The sequence below is a fragment of the Idiotropiscis lumnitzeri genome, chromosome 15 (assembly GCF_059441095.1).
Source record: "Idiotropiscis lumnitzeri isolate Australia: NSW breed Sydney's pygmy pipehorse chromosome 15, RoL_Ilum_1.0, whole genome shotgun sequence".
Taxonomy (NCBI): domain Eukaryota; kingdom Metazoa; phylum Chordata; class Actinopteri; order Syngnathiformes; family Syngnathidae; genus Idiotropiscis; species Idiotropiscis lumnitzeri.
In genome coordinates, this window is record NC_142405.1 from 4,502,040 (window position 1) to 4,522,269 (window position 20,230).

At 43.5% G+C, this 20,230-nt stretch overlaps 2 protein-coding genes, 1 long non-coding RNA gene and 2 other non-coding genes across 5 annotated transcripts; 4 read left to right on the forward strand and 1 right to left on the reverse strand.

Moving 5' to 3' along the window:
* Positions 1 to 336: 336 nt before the first annotated feature.
* hoatz (HOATZ cilia and flagella associated protein) lies at positions 337 to 1,622 on the forward strand. Its single transcript, XM_088316954.1, has one exon. It carries the CDS (start codon positions 622 to 624, stop codon positions 1,060 to 1,062), a length of 441 nt encoding a protein of 146 aa, XP_088173080.1. The 5' UTR covers positions 337 to 621; the 3' UTR covers positions 1,063 to 1,622.
* Positions 1,623 to 4,994: 3,372 nt separating this feature from the next.
* On the reverse strand, positions 4,995 to 13,179 carry gsg1l (gsg1-like). Its single transcript, XM_088316953.1, has 5 exons — positions 12,629 to 13,179; positions 9,888 to 9,935; positions 8,355 to 8,507; positions 7,000 to 7,111; positions 4,995 to 6,029 (listed from the first exon to the last, which is right to left on the reverse strand). The coding sequence occupies exons 1-5, from the start codon at positions 12,915 to 12,917 to the stop codon at positions 5,705 to 5,707; spliced, it is 927 nt and encodes a 308-aa protein (XP_088173079.1). The 5' UTR covers positions 12,918 to 13,179; the 3' UTR covers positions 4,995 to 5,704.
* trnar-ccg (transfer RNA arginine (anticodon CCG)) lies at positions 6,288 to 6,360 on the forward strand. The gene has a single exon. It is a non-coding gene; the product is annotated as a tRNA-Arg (tRNA).
* trnar-ccg (transfer RNA arginine (anticodon CCG)) lies at positions 6,882 to 6,954 on the forward strand. Its single transcript has one exon. It is a non-coding gene; the product is annotated as a tRNA-Arg (tRNA).
* On the forward strand, positions 7,410 to 19,732 carry LOC148322348 (uncharacterized). The gene is made up of 6 exons (XR_015846639.1): positions 7,410 to 8,533; positions 9,598 to 9,747; positions 9,856 to 10,001; positions 11,449 to 11,541; positions 14,206 to 14,335; positions 18,138 to 19,732. It is a non-coding gene; the product is annotated as an uncharacterized LOC148322348 (long non-coding RNA).
* Positions 19,733 to 20,230: the final 498 nt, after the last annotated feature.

Here is a 20,230-nt window from a genome sequence, read left to right on the forward strand (position 1 = left end):
ATTAGTTATTTAATAAAAAAAATCCATTTAATTTCATTCAATTATTTGTGAACCAATTGTTTTAAAACATAAAAAGTTAAATGTGTATCTTAATTTTTAAAATACACTTTATTGGATTAATTGCAATAGGTTTAATTAGATAACCAAATGCAATCATCAAAAAATATTGGGAAATACATAATGCTGGTGGGTCAAAATGGGCTCTTTGAAAAACAGAGGGCCCTAACTTAAAATTAAAAACCTCTTTAGGGATTTTTGACATCATTCTCTTGTTCCTGTTGATGTTTCAAAATACTTTTGGGGGGGGGGGGGAATCTCATTTGACACAATTCCGCCTGAATTCGTGGACTCGGAAGTTACCCGGAAGTATCGTTTCTATGGCGACCACATGGTTCTTTGTTGCGCGTTTGTACTTTTCAAATACAAAATGTTCATCTTCCTCGCAAGCCACGTCACCTGTACGGGATGTTTGGCACATTAAATTGACTTCCGCCTCAAATCGTGAACTTTGCTACGTTAAAAAAAGGCGGCCTCGTCTCCTTCCTGGTTCATTGTTGTTGCTATGACGACCCTTCCAAACAACGCTTTGGAAAGCTAAGTTACCATAAAGTAGCAACAGTCATGTCGGCCCCCCCGGAGCACAATTACAGCGACGTCCTGACAGTCTTCAGCGGCTCCTCTCCAGAGGACGTGTCCCACGCCCGGCAGCTGTGGAACTCCTTGTGCATGCCCACGCCGCTCGAGTCCCGCCTGGTGTCGGCGCACATCCCGCAGAGGTTGCCCGTGTCCCGGGCCGAGCGAACCGCCCCCCCGGAGCCGCGTCGCACCGAGCCGCCCAACTTGACCGCCGTGCAGCAGCGGGAGGAGGAGCGGCAACGCTACCTGGCCATGGCGGCCCAGAGGAAGGAGACACTGGCCCTGCTTCGGCGCCAGAGGGAGCAGAGGATCCAGAAGGAGCTTCTCTCTTCGGCATTCAAACCCAAAACGCCCCGAGACAAGCCGCCCAAAGACAAGACGAACGAGCTGAACATGGAAAAGGAGATGGTCAGGCAACTGGACTGAATCGCGCAGGTCAGGAGGCCCTTGAACGTAGACCATGAACGCACCACATCAAACTCTAGTCTACAGGAATCCACGACAACGACGTCCTGAACGCACCAACAATATTTTTACGGTATTGTAAGACCAAGAAGCCACATATGAAAACACCATGAGACATACTTGGAGACACTGAACGCACTGTCAACATTTCAGAATACCTGTGTGTAAGAATACAATGACACCCTGAATGCACCACAACTGTCCCGAGAACATCTGGAGGATTTATACGCGTCATATCATAAAAGAACTACAATATAAATATATATTTGTTTAGAAATTACAGTGCTTCATATACTCGGATTATACCACTTCAAAACGTCCAACACCAGAGAAACGATCTATATAAAGACAAAATAGTGGCATGTGAAGCACACATAAATTCTGCTGTTCAGCAAGGCAAGACCCAAAGGAAAATAAAAAAATAGCTCTTATAAAGTGGATATTACTCTTAAACAACTAATTGAATAGAATTGAAAAATCTTGCTCTAAAAAAGCACCCCCCCTTTAAAACTGTCTGGTGCCGCTGAATATGAAAATGAACCTTTATACTTGATTTATGACATCAATAAAGATTTTACAGTAATCGAATACCTCACAATTTACAGTCAATGTGATTTATTGCGTGTTGAATGTAGTTTTTATATACCTCTGGATTTCGGCAAAGTCAATAGTAGATTACATTTGTAGTCCATTTACAAGGAACGCTTCTGTTCATGGCATGAGGCCACGTGACTTTGAACTTGTTGCCATAATAGGATAAGACGCGACTGATTTGACTGTTGACTCGAGCTCATCAGGCTTTCCGACTGCTTTTGCGTTTCCAGCACTGAGTTATCCTTCACCCAAAGCTGGCCAGGAGAAAATTCCAAAACAAAGCATTTGAGCCATTTTCCAAGTCCAGACCGATTCCGTGGATAAGGAAACGCTCACATGGGGGGGGGAGTCCAAATATGCCCTGGATTCCTCCAACATGGTCACGTGACGTTTATGGACAATGGACAGTTTGCTTACACGGTATTCTGTGTTTTCTTAATCTGAATTTAAGAATGCCTTGCCTTTAAATAGTGCTGTGAAGAAAGCAAATACAAATAATTCATTTCCTTATGCGAAAGTGTGTGTTAGAGGTCCCCCCCAAAAAATCCCCTTTTCTCTATTCCACCGACAGTTTCCCTTGCGCTGATGTCGAATTTTTGATCGACAGGTATGTTTATAACCTCTTTTTTTTTAATCGAATGCCTCCCAAAAACTACAAATTTATAACATTTTGCGTGAAAGTAAAACAATTGTAAATATCATGCTAACAATGAAGTTGGTGTGGCTAACTGTTCATGATGCTAATGCTCGCGCTGGCTTAGTATTTCCAGCACTAATATTTTGTTGCTCTTCCTGTTTTTGCTGTAAACATATAAAGTTCATTGTTGCTTCTCTACTTATGTACATTTCAATCTGTCCAAAGAAATTATATGATAACAAGTACAAGTTTTTTTTCCACAAGTGGCTGTACTTTTACTTAGACTTAAGTACAGAGTAGAAAAGTGAGCATTTTCACCACCTTTGATTTAATATCACGTAAACGTAATAACATAATTGCAGAAGCCATTTTAGAAAAATAGTCACGTTTCCATTTTTTTTTTATCTGAGACATTTGATGGATTCAACCGCAAAAACCTTTGTAGTGTCGCAAGTTCACCACAAGAGGGTAGTAGTTGTTCACACAACAGCATCAACGCCACTGAGTACAATATTCATATTTAATATCTTCCGAACCTCTGCCTTCCCTTTGGGAAAGGCTGAAACATTTCTTCCTATAATGTAATAATAATCGTCGTCTATTCATAATATTAATGTGTCCTGAGTTGATTGCTGCACGTATTGATAATTAATTGATGAACTAATGCTCATCCGAGGATAATTGATACAAATGAATGAAGAGAGGAGCTTTTGATGATGCAACACGGCTGTAATAATCACAGTTGAGCGCGTGCCAAACTCAAAATTAGGGAGAGTTCCCAAATTCGGATAGTTCTTTTGGGATGGAAGAATATCACTCTGAATTTTCCTGAGTTCTCAATAGCTGCCTTTGAGAAGGAATTAGGGTGTAAAACGTGTAATAGGATCTTCTGAGTTACAATTTTAAGACAGGGTTGTGCCATTAATCCTGGGTTTGAAGCCAATTTCAATGTTTCTAATTTGCATTTCAATGGTCGTCAATTAGATTTTTCTCGACTGTGTTTGGTGAAATTGTTGTTCGGGGCTATTTTTTAACCCAACCGGGGACACTACTGAGAGAAATTGCCTTAAATGGTTACTTCAAATCGATAAAGACAACTTCCCGTTCAATTTTGTGCACCGGTTTTTGAGACCTTTTTTTTTGGTGTGTCCTGTTATGATCGACATCGCCACACAATGTCATGCTAATCATTGACTTCCTTTTCACTTTAAGTCATGTGTCCTTGTGACGTCCGTGCCATCCTTACCTGTGTGGATTTTTTTCAAACTTTCCAGGGGCGCTCGTGGCTTTAATAATAGACTCGTCGACCCAATTTCGTGCGGGCCGGTGAAACTGGTGTCGGGGATCAGCCTCTGTTCCCTCTTCCATTTGTTGCACTATTTATTAGCGTCGTAAAGCGCTTGCCGCCGCTTGCATCATCGCGACGGGAGCGCTGGGACGGTGCTGAGAGCCCCTCAGGAAGCAGAACCCCCCAAAAAAATATATAAAAGCCCAAAAAGTTGAGTCCACTCAAAGTTTGCTTTGGAGATGAGAAGTGAGCTGAATGACGGCAGAACTCCACACACACACACACGCGCACACACAAAAATGATTGACAGAATTTTTATGGATTTTAATTTTTGAAAAAACAGTTCTCGCTGGCAACAGATGACTTTCTGCACAGAATTTGGGTTTCTAACCTGGGTTAGGTTTTGCAGCCTGGGTTAGTGTAAATTAGGTTGAATAAAATTAGTTTACTGTATTTGTAGAGCGTTGATGAGATGTCATAAAATAAGAAGGGGAAAAAAAGTGACATGGAGGCTTTCAAATTTGTTCTCGGGATTATTAAATCCTCCCGAAATCTCAGAGCCAATTTAATCCAGCCTGTTTACAATCTGCCAGCCTTATGTAACACACTAAGGCACGCACACACACAAACGCGGCTCACTTTAGTGGTCGGTGCTGCTCATTTGCATTCATTTGTGTTGCCGTTGTTTTCGGATGATTTCACCGGTCTGAGGGGGACGCGAATCATCGTTTTAGTGGCACTTCCCGCTCGCTCTTTACGGCGTCCTCGTCAAGTTTGTGCCCACAGATTGATTCCAAAGCCGTAAAAGTTTCACTGCGCTCGGATTTTGTGCTTTGGTGTCAACCTTCACTTTTCTGTGACTGCAAAGAGAGATGAAGTGAAAGTTAGGACCTCAAATGAGGTTTTTACTGCAGGGTTAGTGTTTTTAAAGAAAATCTGGTGGTTGAAATCTGAATGCTCATCTTGAATTTGCATTATCTGTACATCTCAGACTCAATCATTTCAGGCATGCATTCATGCCGGAGTTCCGGGATGGGGTTGTCCCGCAAGGACGTCGCAGATCATTTGTGTGTTGGCTGGATAGACCGTCTGTCGTAATAGAAATATTTTCTGTTCTTTGCATTGTGCGTGGAAACAACCAAAAAAAGGCAGAAGGTTCCATCACCTCATTTAAATGCACAATATATTAAACATGAAAATCCATCTTATTTACAATTCAATCTAAACATTCTCTAAAGAGATTTTATGAATGAATTTGCTGTAAAAAAATCAGCGCATAACAGCAGCTGGTGAGCTACGTGCTTGTTACATGGTAATAATGAATAGATGTCGTATTAGCCACCATTTTGTGCTTACAATACAAGAAGTCATCCATGCTTTGTGAATTTTATTGCTGTAAATTAAACAAAACATTGATATGAGTAAAACTCACTATTTATAACAACTTCAATTGGGTTATAATACTCGTTATTTTTCAATGACGGCTGACGTAGTCATTGGTTGTGGTACCAATACAAGAAGTCTGCAGTTTATTCGTCAAATGTTTTAACCATAATAAATAAACATAGAGATGCCTAAAAAAATACAATTTATCATTAGTTATCATAGCTAATGTTAGCTAGTTGCCTCAATGTTTAATGTATTAGCTTACTATTTATGGTTACAGAGCAAAAGATTTACTGATTATTATTCATAAACGGTGGAAATGTACAAACGTAGAAACCACTAAAATGTTGCAACCGTAATGTGACTGTGGCTAATCTAAATCTTAATCAGTGGGAGATTAAAATGTTGTTTTTGGCACATCTTATTCATTATATATTGAAAATACGTTACATTCAAATACAACACGAAAAAAAAAATCTTAAGGATCTCACACAGTGTAGTGGTTGTTGCATAATATATTATGTCATATTTTGTTCTAACATGTATAGACAGAGTGTACAATTCAAGTCTTTTTTTCAATATTTCAATATTTGTCTTGTCAAGTCTTTTCTTCATAAAATAAAGGCGGGCTGCACATTCAAATTGTAATGTCAGAACCGGGTCCAGGTTCTGGCTCCGGACCACCCCCGTGACCTCCTTCAGCACTGCTCCTCCCCCAGTGAGTCCGTGTTCTCGCCCAAGTCAATGGAGGCGGTTCTTATCTTGGTCCGACCTACCACTGGATCCGGAGGTGGCCCGGGTATGCCCCCGTGTCCCTGGTAGACGTCCAGCGCGCCTGAGATGGACTGCAGGGAGCGCTCTCGGAAGTAGTGGAAGGCCTCCTGGTCCAGGAAGTTCTGCTCCTCGCGGAGCCCTTGCTCGAAGAGTTTGCGCTTGTGGCGGAACTCGATGACTGTTTTGGTGTAGGAGTTTAGTGTGGTGACCGAGGCGGCCATGCAGCACGTGAAGGAACCCCACGCCATGCTGATGGGAGAACACAATACTAGTACTGGAAGCTTCTCCTCAGACTCTACTCAGGCATCTGATTCAGCTTTGGCCATGGACAGGGTATAGGTCAAGTAGTCTAATGGACAAAGCATCAACCGCTGCAGTTGGTGATTTGTGAGTTTGAGTCCCACCTGGGTCGTATTCTCAGTTTATGGATGTTTAAGAACACAGCGGTTTGGAATCTGGGAAAATCAAGAAATTAACTCCTGGAATTTTGGACTACCGTGGTATGTCGACCCAGTGGCCTAATGGACAAGGCATCAGCTTCCGGAGTTGGGGATTGTGGGTTCAAGTCCCACCTGGGTTACGTGAACAATTTCAGGTTTACTTGACCCGAATGCTAAAACTGTATCCTTTGTACTTCTAATCAAACCTAATCATGGAGAATCGAAGAATGTCTTTCCTGAGCCCTCCTGTACTTCCCCTGTTTGAATTCTTTGCCACCTCAGATTGTGGATTTGATTCTCTAACACCAATTTTTTTCTGTTTCTGACTGGAACCTCAGAACTAACCCCGGATGAGTGTGCAAGACCTACTACTTGACTAAATCAGTCACTTAATCAATCGGGTTCTTATACTGGACCCTAAGGCCTAATGCTAAAACCATTTTTTGGCGGAATACTGACCATCCAAGGCCAATAACCTTCTGACCTGGGCGGACAAAGACTATCCACATCATTGTGGACAGTCATTAAGGAGAAAAGAAGGAGGGGAACCGTTTTTCCTAAAATGACCTGGGATATTAAATCCATTTGTTTTCCTCAATTTTTTTTTCCGTATTTAGGACTTTTGATTCCTGAGATCCGCTGCACTTCCCACAACACCGACGACCCAGTGGCCTAATGGACAAGGCATCAGCCTCCGGAGCTGGCGATTGTGGGTTCAAGTCCCACCTGGGTTGTACGCCCCCCTTCGTGATTACGTTACGTAATGTGTGTGAACTCACCAGAACGACCATCCATAATCCCAGCTGTGAGGCCGCCAATCTTCAGGACCCAGACTGACGGTAATCTGAAACACTTGAGTGTACATCATGTGGGCCACCATTCCGAGGAGACCTGACACACACGGGCAAGTATTTACACCTGGAACACTAGCAAGCATCGTGATTGGTTGAAATAATTTTCAGAGTTATTTGCATGACAGTGAACCTTCTTCGGGGCAAAAATTCAATACCCGAAAAATTCTTAGATGATCAATTTTAGTCAAGTAAGTCACAGGTACCGAAGGCATGGCCCGCCACAGATAACAATCCAGATTGAGCACGAAGAAAGATGTCGGGCCTCACTTAGTTGCTCAGCTCAGCCGTCGTCAATCGGAGCAGCGCTAACTACGCTAATTAGTCTTCATATCCATACGAGGGCCGTCGGATCGATTGCACGTGTGGACGTGATCGTCAGTCAACATCTTAACACTCCATCAAACGCCACCACGTGTGTGTTGGCGGAGGGGTTCGTGGTAAATAAGTGTGCGAGATTTACCACGAGCCATAAAGAGAGCATCATTCCTTTCCGACCTTGACGACGCATCCGCTTCGGTTTCTAGGAAACGTGCGTCACATTGTTATGTGGAGTTGGTCAGCGTGTAAGATCCGTAGCGGTTGGTCAGCTCGAAGGGACTTATTAGCCGCTTACTGATTTGATTTATTAATGGTGTTTGTGTTACGCTTTTAAAGATGTACGGATTGAAACGTGTGCAAGCGTGGTGACCAAGGTTGAGCAATCCGATCTTTTTGGTTGGTTGGTTGGTTGATCTCATTTTTTATTTCTTGATGAATTGGCTGCAGATTGGTTAGATGATGGGTTGATCAAATGTATTGATTGATTGGTCAGTTGACGCAATTTAGAAATTCCAATTTGTCGCGGTTCTCTCACTGATCTCAATGGACAAAGCCTTGGCGGAGGTCATCGCCTCAAGTGCTATAAAGGGAAGACGTGATGAAAACAAGTCAGAAGAGGAAGAGGTCGTTGCTCACTTCTAACGCAAGATGCTGTCTTGGCATCGGCCGAATGGCAGGGGCGACGCCAACCTCTTGCGTAAGAACACACACACGCACACACACACACGTATACGTCATTGCGTAAGAGCTTTAAGACAGTTCCAATCCCTGGCGGACCAACACAGAGGATAACCTCTGAACTCGGATGACCTCGCACACAGTTGCAATATTTCTCAACTTTTGATTCTGACGACGGGAAAATGTTATGTTACCTCCTCCGAGCATAAAAAAAGCATTAGCGACATTTCGAAAAGCATATTTTGATCGACATGAATTTTTGTCTGTTGTTCGATGGACCTTACCGGACAGCACGGTGAAGACGGCGGCGAAGGCGTTCAGCTTGAGTCCGTCGATGACGTTGCTGGAGTGGAAAAGCTCCAAACACATCAGGCTGAAGCCCACCACCAGCAGCAGGATGTACAGGACCTCCGACACCACCGACAGCCACAGCACGCCTGACACAACACGCGCGACTCGTCAGGTACGCGGCAAAAAGGGGTTGCAACACCTGCACGAATGTTCATGGAAATGTCGAGTTTGGATAAAGTGAAAATGCGTCCTTTGAACAAAAATCATGAGATATGGAGAGGAAATGAAATGCGATGCCAAAGTGGGGTTTGAACAAATACTGAAAGGAAAAATGTGAAGTTTAGATCAGAGGTGGGCAACCACGGTCCTCGAGGTTTAAAACATGCCATAAAGTGGCCCTCAAGGACCGTAGTTGGTCACTCCAGGCTTAGACAAAAGTTTTGGGACAACAGCCGAAGTGAAAAGTGAAGAAAATAAAATGTGGAGTTTGGGTCAAATTTTTGAGACACCTTTAAGATATATTAGATTGATTTATTTCGAGCAAAGAAATTTGTGATTTGTAAAAAAAAAAAAAAAAAAAAAAAGGCCATCTCATCTCCGAAGGGAATCTTGCTGTCACACTCTTGTTTTTTTTTATTTTTTCCTCCTCCTCCGTGTGTTGGAGCGCGACAAGGCTCAAGCTGTGCCATCATGACACTCACGACACAATTTTAAAAGATTATCTGCTCCCACCGAGATCAGGCCGATTCGCAACCTTGCGTGCTCCCGTTTGCCGCTTCGTGTCACACTTTGAGCGCAAATGTCAAAAAGAGGGCGCAGCATATAAATGGAGGCCTATAAAAGTTGTCTTTTTTTTTTAAATATTTGCTTCTCATCAGAGGATGAACACAATTTGACATGTTTACTTTTTTTAACATATCAAAATTTGAAATTTTTTGAATGATAGCCACTTTGGATTTAGCCGCAATAACACGCACAGCATTTAGCAAATGCTTTTACCCGCTCGCCTCCCAAATGAAAGCAAGCGCCGCTTCATCAGTGGCCGATTGACAGACGAGCGAGGTGAAAAGATTAGCGTGAGCAATCTCCATTGATCTCCCGCCAGGATTGGGAGGATTACGACGTGACAGCGGGTCCAAACGCGACGACTCGAGTGATTTCCAATGATTTGCAAAAAAAAAAAAAAAGTGGGCGTGGCAGTTGACGTCAAATTTGTTATTTCTTCTCTTCCACAAGTGTAAACACCTGATTGGCTGGCCCAGCCTGATTGTCACCCGGAGATTGGTCAGAGGAAGAACGCTAACTTTTTGGAACCACCTGTTGAGTGTCGTCTGCAGATCGTCCCGAGCTTCCACTTCCCACCCGGTCAAGTGTGTATGTAGGCAGGTAAAGCGAAAATATGTATATGTATGAACCAGTGATTGAATGAAGGCCTATCTCTCAGCATGGACTCAATTCTCCATCCATTTTCTGCTTTGTGATTTCCTCGAGCAGGGCGAGGACGCGTAATGGCCGCCATTACTCACCTCTCTCCGAGGCGGGGGCCAGGTCAATGAAGCTGCGACACTTCTCACCTGAGACGCACAAAAAGACACCCGACCAAGGGTGATGAAGCAACGGGAGAGGCAAAGAAGGACAAGGTATGAGCTGCTGCGAAGCATTAAAAAAAAAAAAAAAAAAAAAACTATAAAGCTGGACATAATCGACTATATGTATCTTATACTTTTTATTTTTAGTAATAAATAAATAAAAATCTATCAGTTACTCGTTATTGAATGCAGCGTTAAAGAGTTGCGCGACCGACAGCAGGATGTCGACATGCAACTTTTCATTTCATCGCACTTATACACAACAAGGTCAGGTTGTCAGGTGGCTAGCGTGGCAATCAGTCTTTTGCTACACTGCTAAGGGTCATGACCTCAGGCCACACAGTCTCGTTCCGACATGGATTCACTTTTAGTCAGTTTCGTTGATCGAGTTGTCATTTATCAATTTTAAAACGTACAGAATTGACAGTTAGATGGAATGTTTTTGTCACACTTTTTGGTGCTGTTCTCTTTCTGGCCACCAGGGGGACATCAATTAACCATGATGCACAAATCGTTTAATTCTTTACATTCTATTTAATGATGTATTACAATATTGTTGAGTTCTTTGAATCCACGTTACAATTTCTTTTGTTGTTTGGGGGAGTCTGGAACAGATGAATGGCATTTCAACAGAAAAAAAAAAACGATCATTTGAGACACAAATTTCTCAATTTCTACCGTTCCACTCAGAAAACATTATTGGATGAACTCAGGCACATGTGTTTTGATTAAGTCAAACAGGAGTAAAGTCATTGCGGACCTCATGTTAAGTGTTCGTTTCCAGTTTTACGCTACAATGTGAAAGTCCGACAAGCGCACTCATATGATAAAAGTGCACCACCGTGTTTGTGTTTTTCCAGCACGGCGTAGTTCTCCGTCATTCATCATCTCCAAGGTTAACGTGAGAAGAAAAAAAAACAAGATGTCGTTACCGCCACAAATGCAGCGAGCAGAGAACGACACCTGATTACCCACGTGAATCTAAAATGTAATTAAGCTTCACCGCTCCCCGCATCGCTCCAACAGATAAATATTAAAACGTCATCGGCGTGCTCAGCGGCCGGGCTAATCACAGAAATGCCATGCAGGCACTCGTGTTGCCACACGAAAACGCACTCAAAATCAAGGTTGTGGCGGTAGCCGTTGACCTTTCACCTATAAAGTGTCAATTCATTCAAACCCCCAAAGATTGAAAAACAACACGATTAGACAAATATTAAAATTCTGCCATATTATCAACATGTCTATATACCACATCACAGAAAAAACACTCAAGATCTTTTTGAGCGTTATCTGATAATCAGGCCCATCCTGACAGACGGGAAAGAAAAATGCTCACATTTGGCCTGATTATTAGAAGTATGCGTCACCATTTTTTTTTTTTTTTTGCCCTCTCACGCTGATGCATCTGATCATGTAGCAAAAAGACAACTTTTCTCAAAGATGTCCGGAAATGAGTTTCTTGTTAAAATGTCTTTTTTTTTCTTTGATTGTGCAGTGAATGATGGCGTGAATCATTGGTGACTTTTTGCCGGCGTACGGAGGAGGTGGCGAGCCACGAGAGCGGACACGTTGGTGGATATCCAATCCAGTGAGTGACTCGCCACTTTGATCGTCTGCACTTGACTGCAGGCGCCCCAAAATGGACATAAAAAGAACAACCACGCGGCTTTTATTGCATAGCGGATGACAAAACGTCAATTTTAGTGCTTTCAAATATAAAAGAAAGAAAGTTGATTGGATTCAAGCAGTAAGGTTTCTTTGGTCAGCACTTTTGAGGCGAGGCAGCCGAGGGGTTGCACAGATGCTCCATTTACGACTGTCAAAAAGCACAACAGTTGGATTTCGTTTAAAAATGCGAAATGGAGCGCAGTTCTTGGCGCAACCTGCAGAGGCACTGGTGAGTCACAGTGGTGACCAGTCGCCGTTCCATTGACGGGCGACCATTCTAGGGCATAAAAGCTTGGATGAGATCCAGCTCACTTTGTGAGAAGTGCGACATTGAAAAAAATAAATAAATAAAACTTTGTCCCCCAACTTTTAGATATAATTAAAATACAACTCAGAAAATTGTTTTGGAGCAAACAACTTGCTTGCTTTGTTGAGTTAATAAACATTGCCATAAAGTTTGTTCCAATTTAAGTTTTTTTTCAGTGTATAGAAAATAGTTTTATAGAGTTTCCTTTTTTTTCTAATCAGAGTTGTAAGTAAATTTTTGGAGGTCATTTTTTTGCACAGATTCCATACCTGCCCTTGTTTTTTTGTTTTGCACATCGAGTTTTCATCATAAAAATAGTAATATAAAATGGAATATTGATGAATTAAGGGTTCGTTATTTTTTTCTTAAATGCCATAGTTATAAATTACAATGCATGCTAAATTCTGAAGTGTGTAACCTTTATCGGATAAACCCCCCAAAAAAATTAATAAATAAAAATTACCTCAAAACCTGCTGTGCTAGAAAAATGTTCAACCATTTTTAAAATCAGCATTAAAAAAATATATATTTTTTTAGCTGCACCTTTCCTCCATGCAGACTCCTTGAACGCATCCCAGCCGTGATAAGTTTCAATGAAATGATGTCACACGCTCAAAAAGTTTTTCATTGCTGACAGTTCACACGCACACACAGCCGAAACTTTGCCATCTCCACTTTTACACTCTCCTCCTGCACCCACCTGCCTCGTGGATGTTCTCCTCACACGAGTACCAAATTCCGGTATGGAAGCGTCTGAAGAGGAAGCGGTCATCGCCCGTCTCCCAGCTGTAGTGCACCTTGCTCTGGTCCGTCTCGTTGACGCCGTAGTCGATGCAGTTGTGGCGCCGCTGCGCGCTGCAATTGGGCTTGGGCACCCGCTGCGTGCCCTCGCACCAGTACGTGGTGATGAAGGCCGTTGTGGAGAACAGCAGCGCCACCAGGTTCAGGCCCACCGACAGAAGAGCGCGACACTTGCGCGTCGTCTTCATGGTCGCCGCGGCGGAGGAGCAGGAGGAGGCGGCGGCTGGAGGCGCGTCAGGCGGCGTGGAACGTAGGCGGCATGGCACACGGGGTAGGGAACCGTGTGCTCCTTCTCTTATTTGCCGTCCCCTGTCCTCTTAGCTTCTTAGTCCTCCTGTGACTGTTCCCGTCCGGTGGTCCTGCTGGAGATGAAGTGAAAAGGCAGGAGGACTTGATTGGTCCACGTCCCCGCAGCTTGTGAGTGGACTTTTTAGCGCGCGGCAGACACGCGCACTGGTGGCATCTTCTCTCTCTCTCTCTCGCTCCCCCCCCCCTCCCTCGTTGTTTACGTCACAGGGTCTCAGCACCCTAACACACCCCCACACACACACACACACACACACCCCATCTTCAAAAAATCCCCACACACTCACACACTTTCTCCCAAAAATCCGATCAAACACAGCAGCACACACACACGTGGGCAGATAACACGACACACAAAACTCTCAAATATATGCACACACATACGCAAAATAGACACCAAAAAGTACATGCATGTATCACAATATACAAAACAAGCACATGTACAAAATGTACAAGCATAACTCCCGCCGAAATACACTGAGAACACACACACAAGCTCACCCCCACACACCCAAATGCACAAACTCAAAGACATGAAACACACACAACACACAAGACAGTCGCAAAAAGCACAAAACACTCAAACACAAACGCATAAAACATACACGCAGACACACAAATAACAAACATGCACATAGCCAAACGCGTAGAAATTAGACCCATTAAAAAAAAAAACACACACACACAAAACGGAACACGCACACTCGCAACGCACATAAACGCATGCAAAACACACACACATCAAAACACGAGGCGCCCCTCTCTCCTTCCACGCTTCTGTCCTTCCTTCTGACATGTCGTGTCATTTCCCGGCCAGAATGAAGAATCGGTGCAAAAGCTGGTGATCGATCATCAACTGGTGGAGGTGGGCGGAAGGCGATGGAAGGCACAGGTGACAAGGCACAGGTGACAAGGCACAGGTGACAAGGCCTTGACACCCGCCCGAACCCCCGCCCACCCCCAAACAACAATCCATCAGCTGACATTTTACAGCTCCACCCCAAGGCCGATCCCCTGCCTCTCGCGTGTGTGCGCGCGTGTGCGTGTACAAAGCACATTTGCGTTAATGGCCGAGACCGCAGAGTCAATAAACAACAGAAACCAACGAGCCGATCAATTTGATAGCATGCCAAGTGAAACGACATCACATTCTGCGATTTTGTTTTAAAGCGGCCATTTGCTGGAGGACGAGAACGGACGGAGACGCAGGACGATTATTTTATGAATAAGGATGGAGGGATGATGATGGACGGGTGCCCAAGTCGCGGACGGAGGACAGAGGACGGACCGGCAAAATAGGGTATCGTGCTCATCGCTGCCATTTTTTTCAACTGTTTTGGTGGCATCCCTGCCACCAAAATGTTTGAGTCAAATCTTAACGTGATACATTGCACAGTTCAGACTTTGTTGAAATATTAATTCAAGTGCCCAATGCGCAGCCAATAGGTGGATAATTAGGTAAATAAAGTCATTTAGTTCGTTAGTGGATTGCATTGGTGGGTACTTCATTTCAATGACATTTGGTCAATCGCTTCACATTGCACCACAAAATCCATTTAGCACACACGCAAACAGCTGGAGATATATTTCCATGTTTGTGCACACAGGGCATGATTTTCCAATGGATAAACAGATGCCTCTGTGGGTTGGTCGAAGCTTTATTTTCCATTTAGGAACAGTCAGCTGGTCGCTATGCTAAGCTAATAAGCTAGCTGGAGGCAACATGTTTTAAAAAAAGTCAGTTTTCATTTTTCTTTGGCTTTTTTATGGATCTTTTTCTTTTCTTTCTTTTGAGCTAACCCGCAAACTGACTCTGCAGTGTCGTGTCGGAAGTTTTTGTCTGTGTGTGTGTGTGTGCGTGTGTTTAATTGCCGTTCCCTTCACACTTTCCTGCTCAACACACACATAGATTAACACACTAAAGAAGAGCGAAGAGCAGATTCCAGCGAAATGAAGCCACAAATCGATTGCACCCTCAGTTTGTCTTCGGCTTTGCAATCAGGCGAATGTGCGGGCAGCTCCGACGTTGTTTATCTGGGCTTTAAAAGACATTTATGCAAATGTTCTCCTCGGGATATATGTAAATGTGTGGGTGAAGGTGTGCGTCTTCTTCCTGACTACTTGATTGTGCTTGTTTCAGCGCCTCTGAAGGATCCGAATTAGATTTGGATTCATTTTAGGATTTGAATCAGAATCGGTTTTGTAATCTGCATTGGGTCCAAATCTGTTGAGGAATCCATTTTAGAATCAGATTTACATTCAGAATCAGTGTTCAAATTAGAATGAGTTTTGTGAAGAGATTTAGAATCTGAATCCGTTTTTTTATTCAAAACCAGTTGCAGAATCAGAATCCGTTTTAGATTTTTTTATCCATTTGAAAAACGCAGGCCATTTCAGTGACTGATTTCGAATCAGAATCGGTTTTCAAACTAGAATCCCTTTTTGAGTCAGATTTAAAATGCGATCCATCTCAGAAAGCAATTGAGTTTTGCAAACAGATTTAGAATGAGGATTTGATTGACAATCTGGATAAGGTTTTTGCCAAAACAACTTTCTCTTTGCGTGTGTTTGTCCTAATGGGACTTCCCGCCGTGTTAGTTTGCCCAAACGCCGACTTCCCACCGGCTGTCGTGTCTTTGGGTGCTGCTTCATTGACTTTGACAGATTGGTCGCCAGTGTGCCGGCCTCCTAATGAGCGGCATCGACGAGACGGCAAAAGTCAGCGACCGCCTCATAGAGACGACGAAATCCCTCTGGTGGCCTTTTTAATTTCACAGCTGCTTCATTCTAGCTGCCAATGAGCGACCTCTCAGGTGCCAAATGTCGTGCGCACCTGCTGCACGCTTTTAGTCACGCCTCTGGCAAGCACCCCCAAAGGACGGACCCCCTCCCCTTCCTCAGACGGCAACTGCTCATCAAAAATTGCTTTTTCATTTCTTTCATTTCTTTATGTACTCACTGGACACTTCATTAGGGACACCAAACCCTATCCTGGTTGAATTTCTGCTCCATCCCATAATGAGTCTGTCTAAGCTGTCCAGCGATCTGACAGCCAATTGGTCAATTCCAATTACCGCTTTCCTTCCATATCAGCCATCACGAAGACCAATCCCGGTCGCCCGATTGGTAAGAAATGACTTCATTAGGAGGGAGGAGGCATTATTTTTTGTTTTAGCCGCAAACATTTTGTGCCATGTCATTAAGTCTTTTTGAGGGAACCACAACAATGATTTTCTTCTCAAAGTAGTCCCAATACTTTTGCATACTTTTCAGTAATTTTGATATTGTAGACCTGTTTTGTGTGTGAGTTTTTTGTTTTTTACTGTGTTCGAATTTAAAAAAATATTTAATTTAACGTCAGCATTTTTCTGTACCTTACGCTGTCCCAATATTTTCCCACTTTTGTCCAAGCTTGCATATCATTTTTCGTTTTTCCCGATGGAACGCCACAACACTTTTGGTGTCCTTGAGGAGGACAAGCGTGTCCTCCTCTTCCTCTTTCTCTTCTCTTCCTCCGCTCACCTTGTTTCAAATTAGTCCGCCCAAGGCCAGCGGGGGCAGAATTCATCAAATTAGGACGGCGATGCGCACAAGATCAATGACACTCACACACACGTGCGCACACACAACCACACACTTAAACAAACACACTTTGGCAAAGACAAACAGACACACACAAGTCGCTTGATGAAGTGTTGACGGAATACAAAAGGCGACATTGATGAGCTTCTCACTGGATCGACTTCATTGACGCTCGCTTGTAGGTTACGGTACCTGAAGCTGCTTCATATTCATACTGTCGAAACTAAAAGTTTGCAACTTGAGGTGGAACGAGGAACTTTTGTGTGTTTGGATTGCGGGAATTATTGTCTTAAGTTAGTATGAGAGTAAAATAAGAGCAAAAGTAGAGCCTTCAACTGCAAAATTGAATTCTAAAATTTATTATGATTCAGATTCTAAAGTGAATTCAAATTCAGGTTCTAATTCAGATTCTAAAGTGAATTCAAATTCTGATTCTAATTCTAAATCAGATTCTTTATCTAATAAAAAAAAGGCATTGTGAATCTTATTCTGATTTCTGATACTGTTTCTGATTCCAAATCTCGCATAGATTCGAATACTGATTCAGATTCTGAATTGGATTTTAAAACATTGCGAATCTGAATTTGATTCTAAAGTGCAGATGCTTTGAGAATCCGAATCTGATTAAAAAAACGCATTGTAATTCAGACTGTGATTCAGTTTAAATTGTGAAGTGTCCGCATGTAAACAAGAAAGCGAATTGCGTGTCGCATCTAAACGCTGAACGAGTGCTGTGTTGTCTGCGAGCGTGTCAATCTTTGTGGACCCTGTCAAGGAAGACATATTGTTTTGTCTTAACACGAGCAAGCTGTGCCGCCTAAAACTTTTTATGGCTTATATTTGCTTTGGCCTGATTGTGTTTCAACATGGTACCGGTTCTTGCTTTGTCGCTGTGCGGTTCATGAAAAGATGTCAGGCGTCCATCCTGCGACTGTCCCCAGCAACCCGAGCTGTCATCGTCTTTCAGGACGGCGAGCATATCTTTTTTTTTTTTAGCTTCTTGCTGACTGTGTGATTTATGCAAAGCTGAAGGCCGCCCCCCCCCCTATGTGTCAACATTTTTTTTCCCGCCGAGTCAAAAAGTATCGGCTGGCCTCACGTCTGATGGAAGTGTGCTGACTTGTTCCCGAGGCAGAAAATGAAACCGGGAGAAATGATGCAATTACCTCAATGCAGTCAAAATATATCGTCAATGACACTGTGCTGAGGTCACCTTCTGACTGCACAAATGCGCCACGCATATGCCAACACTTGAGTTAAAGATATCCAACTCCTGTTGTACATGCCTTGGCCACCGGGGGGCGATATAATATAGGCAAAAAGCAGACTTTCATAACTACAGTAAATGACTCAATAAGCTGAAGTAATATTAATTATTTTCAACAGAGGATAAAGAATATATGCCTTTGAGTATTGTTATATTGTCTGTCGGCATGTTTGCATTGTTTGTTAGCATTAAGCTAGCTGACTTTTGTAAGGAAAAGCTATGTGGATGACGTCCTGTGCCGCCGTCTTCATAGATCAGGCCGAAGGACAAGCTGACGAGACGCCAGCGAGAGGATTAGGCAACCCCCCCCCCCTCCCAAAAAAAAAAGGTGACTCATTAGTGTGGCGCGGGTGGTGTTCCCTGCCCTGCTGACATTTAACAGACGCTTTTGCAGGCGCCGCAGTGGTGGCGATGGGTTGCGAGCCGTCTGTCAACTGGAAGGACAAACTGACGAGAGACGTCAAGGACAAAAAAAGTCTTCAGAGATCCCGTAAGATCACAGCAAAATTTTATTAGCTACTCTCCTTTGACACATTTCCACAGGATTGAAACCCTACCTTAATACTGTAACCCCTTCTCAAAACCATACTCTGAAACCAACCACATCTCCAGATCGAAACCCCCAACCCTTGTTTGAAAGCCTAAACGAGGCTTTCAACATCAACTCAGAACCCCAAATACTGTCTTGAATCCCAACCGGGGCTTGAAAGTAAAATTTGAAGCCCTATCAACCTGCTTGAAACCCTCATTTTGAAAAGTAGACTAAACCCTAACCGATCCCTTCAAACCCGAACCTTTGGCTCGTCATCCCACTTTGAAATCAGGGGTTCAAGAACAGGACGCTTGCCACCTCTAGTGCTCACCTCATAAATAATGTGCCAGTTTTACACCATCTACCGAGGTGTTTCATTATTATAGCGGCGCTCCGCTGAGACATGACGCGGGTCGTAGACTCGGGGCTGACGGTTCACGTCTGATCTCCAATGTGACAAAAAGGACAGATGACTGCATTATGGCTTTTTTTTTAATATCCGCATCCATTTCCTAGGACCACCTGTAAAGTGTGTGAGGGAGCGCAAATTTTTGGCACATTTTTGCTATTCTCGGTCAGTCTCAGACAAAACGTCTTCACTGTACTCTCTATATCAGAAAGTCACATTTTGCCACGACTGTCCTGTTCCTTTAAGATCTATGCCACCTTGTGCCCTGCTCGTCCTTTGCCCGGCATGTAAGGGGGCACTGATAGATGAGGCGTGAAGTCCCAAATCAATAGAAGACTTGGTGATGGCCCCCAATGTACAAGGAAGACCGGTAGGAGATATTTGGCGAGCAGCGGTGGGCCGTGTCGCAGACACCACAAGGCATGAAATTCATTATTGATCCTGTGACCCCGCTGACACTGAAATGTGTGAAATGTGAGCGCTTGCCACTGCAGGACGGTGAATCACGGCCATTTTCCTTGACTCATCCACCTGACACACTCCTCCATTCATGAGAGGGATTTTCTGCTTGGCTCAGCCCGACTTGCAGTTTTGTCACGCTACTCACAGGAGACCGCTTACCGTTTATTGTGTTTTTTAATTCGTAATGATTTGAAAACAGGCAACACGGTGTGCTAGTGGTTAGTACGTCTGCCTCGTGGTTCTAAGGCCAAGGTTTTAAATCTTGACTCCGGTTTTCCTACTTCAAAGTTTCGGTTTTGGTCAAGGTCTCAAGTCCTGAGCGCAGAGGTCCTCAATCCTGTTCCTCGAAGGCCTGTGTCCTGCCTGTTTTCCATCTTTACCTGCTGCGACACACCTGATTCAAATGATCAGATAATCAGCGAGGTCTGCAAGAAGCGCGATCACAATCCTGATCATTTGAATCGGGTGTTTTGCAGCAGGGAGAGATGGAAAACTGGCAAGACATCGGCCCTTGAGGTACAGGATTGAAGACCCATGCCTTAATGTCTTGGTCTCTACCTCGTTTCAAGTTGTCAAATTCTTGGCTTTAACTAAGTTTCAGGTCCTGAAAATCTTTTTCCCCTACTTGATCTAAAGTCCACAAAAACCAGATTCTCAAAATTTGTTGTTTGCTTTGGCCTCCGGTCCTCGAAGTCTCTGTCTTAAATCCTCAAATTCTTGCTCTTGGTCTTAAGTCCATAACATCTCGGCAGATGTTTAGTCTTGGTCTCAAGTCTTTTTTTTTTCTCAACTTGATCTCGAGTTCACCAGGCTTAGGTCGTCAAAGTCTCAAGGTCTGAATACTTTTATCCGACCCAACCAAAAAATGTTCAAAGCTATTTTTGATTTTGTGAGCTGTGACCCGCTTGGTGTGACATCAGAGTCATTGGGGGGAAACATGAGT

Coding starts and splice junctions, on each gene's coding strand:
- hoatz (XM_088316954.1), top strand. CDS start 622: ATGTCGGCCCCCCCGGAGCACAATTACAGCGACGTCCTGACAGTCTTC.
- gsg1l (XM_088316953.1), bottom strand. CDS start 12,917: ATGAAGACGACGCGCAAGTGTCGCGCTCTTCTGTCGGTGGGCCTGAAC. Junction 8,508..9,887: donor GGCCCCCGCCTCGGAGAGAG/GTGAGTAATGGC, acceptor GTGTTGTGTCAG/GCGTGCTGTGGCTGTCGGTG. Junction 7,112..8,354: donor CGTCTTCACCGTGCTGTCCG/GTAAGGTCCATC, acceptor CGTGTGTGTCAG/GTCTCCTCGGAATGGTGGCC.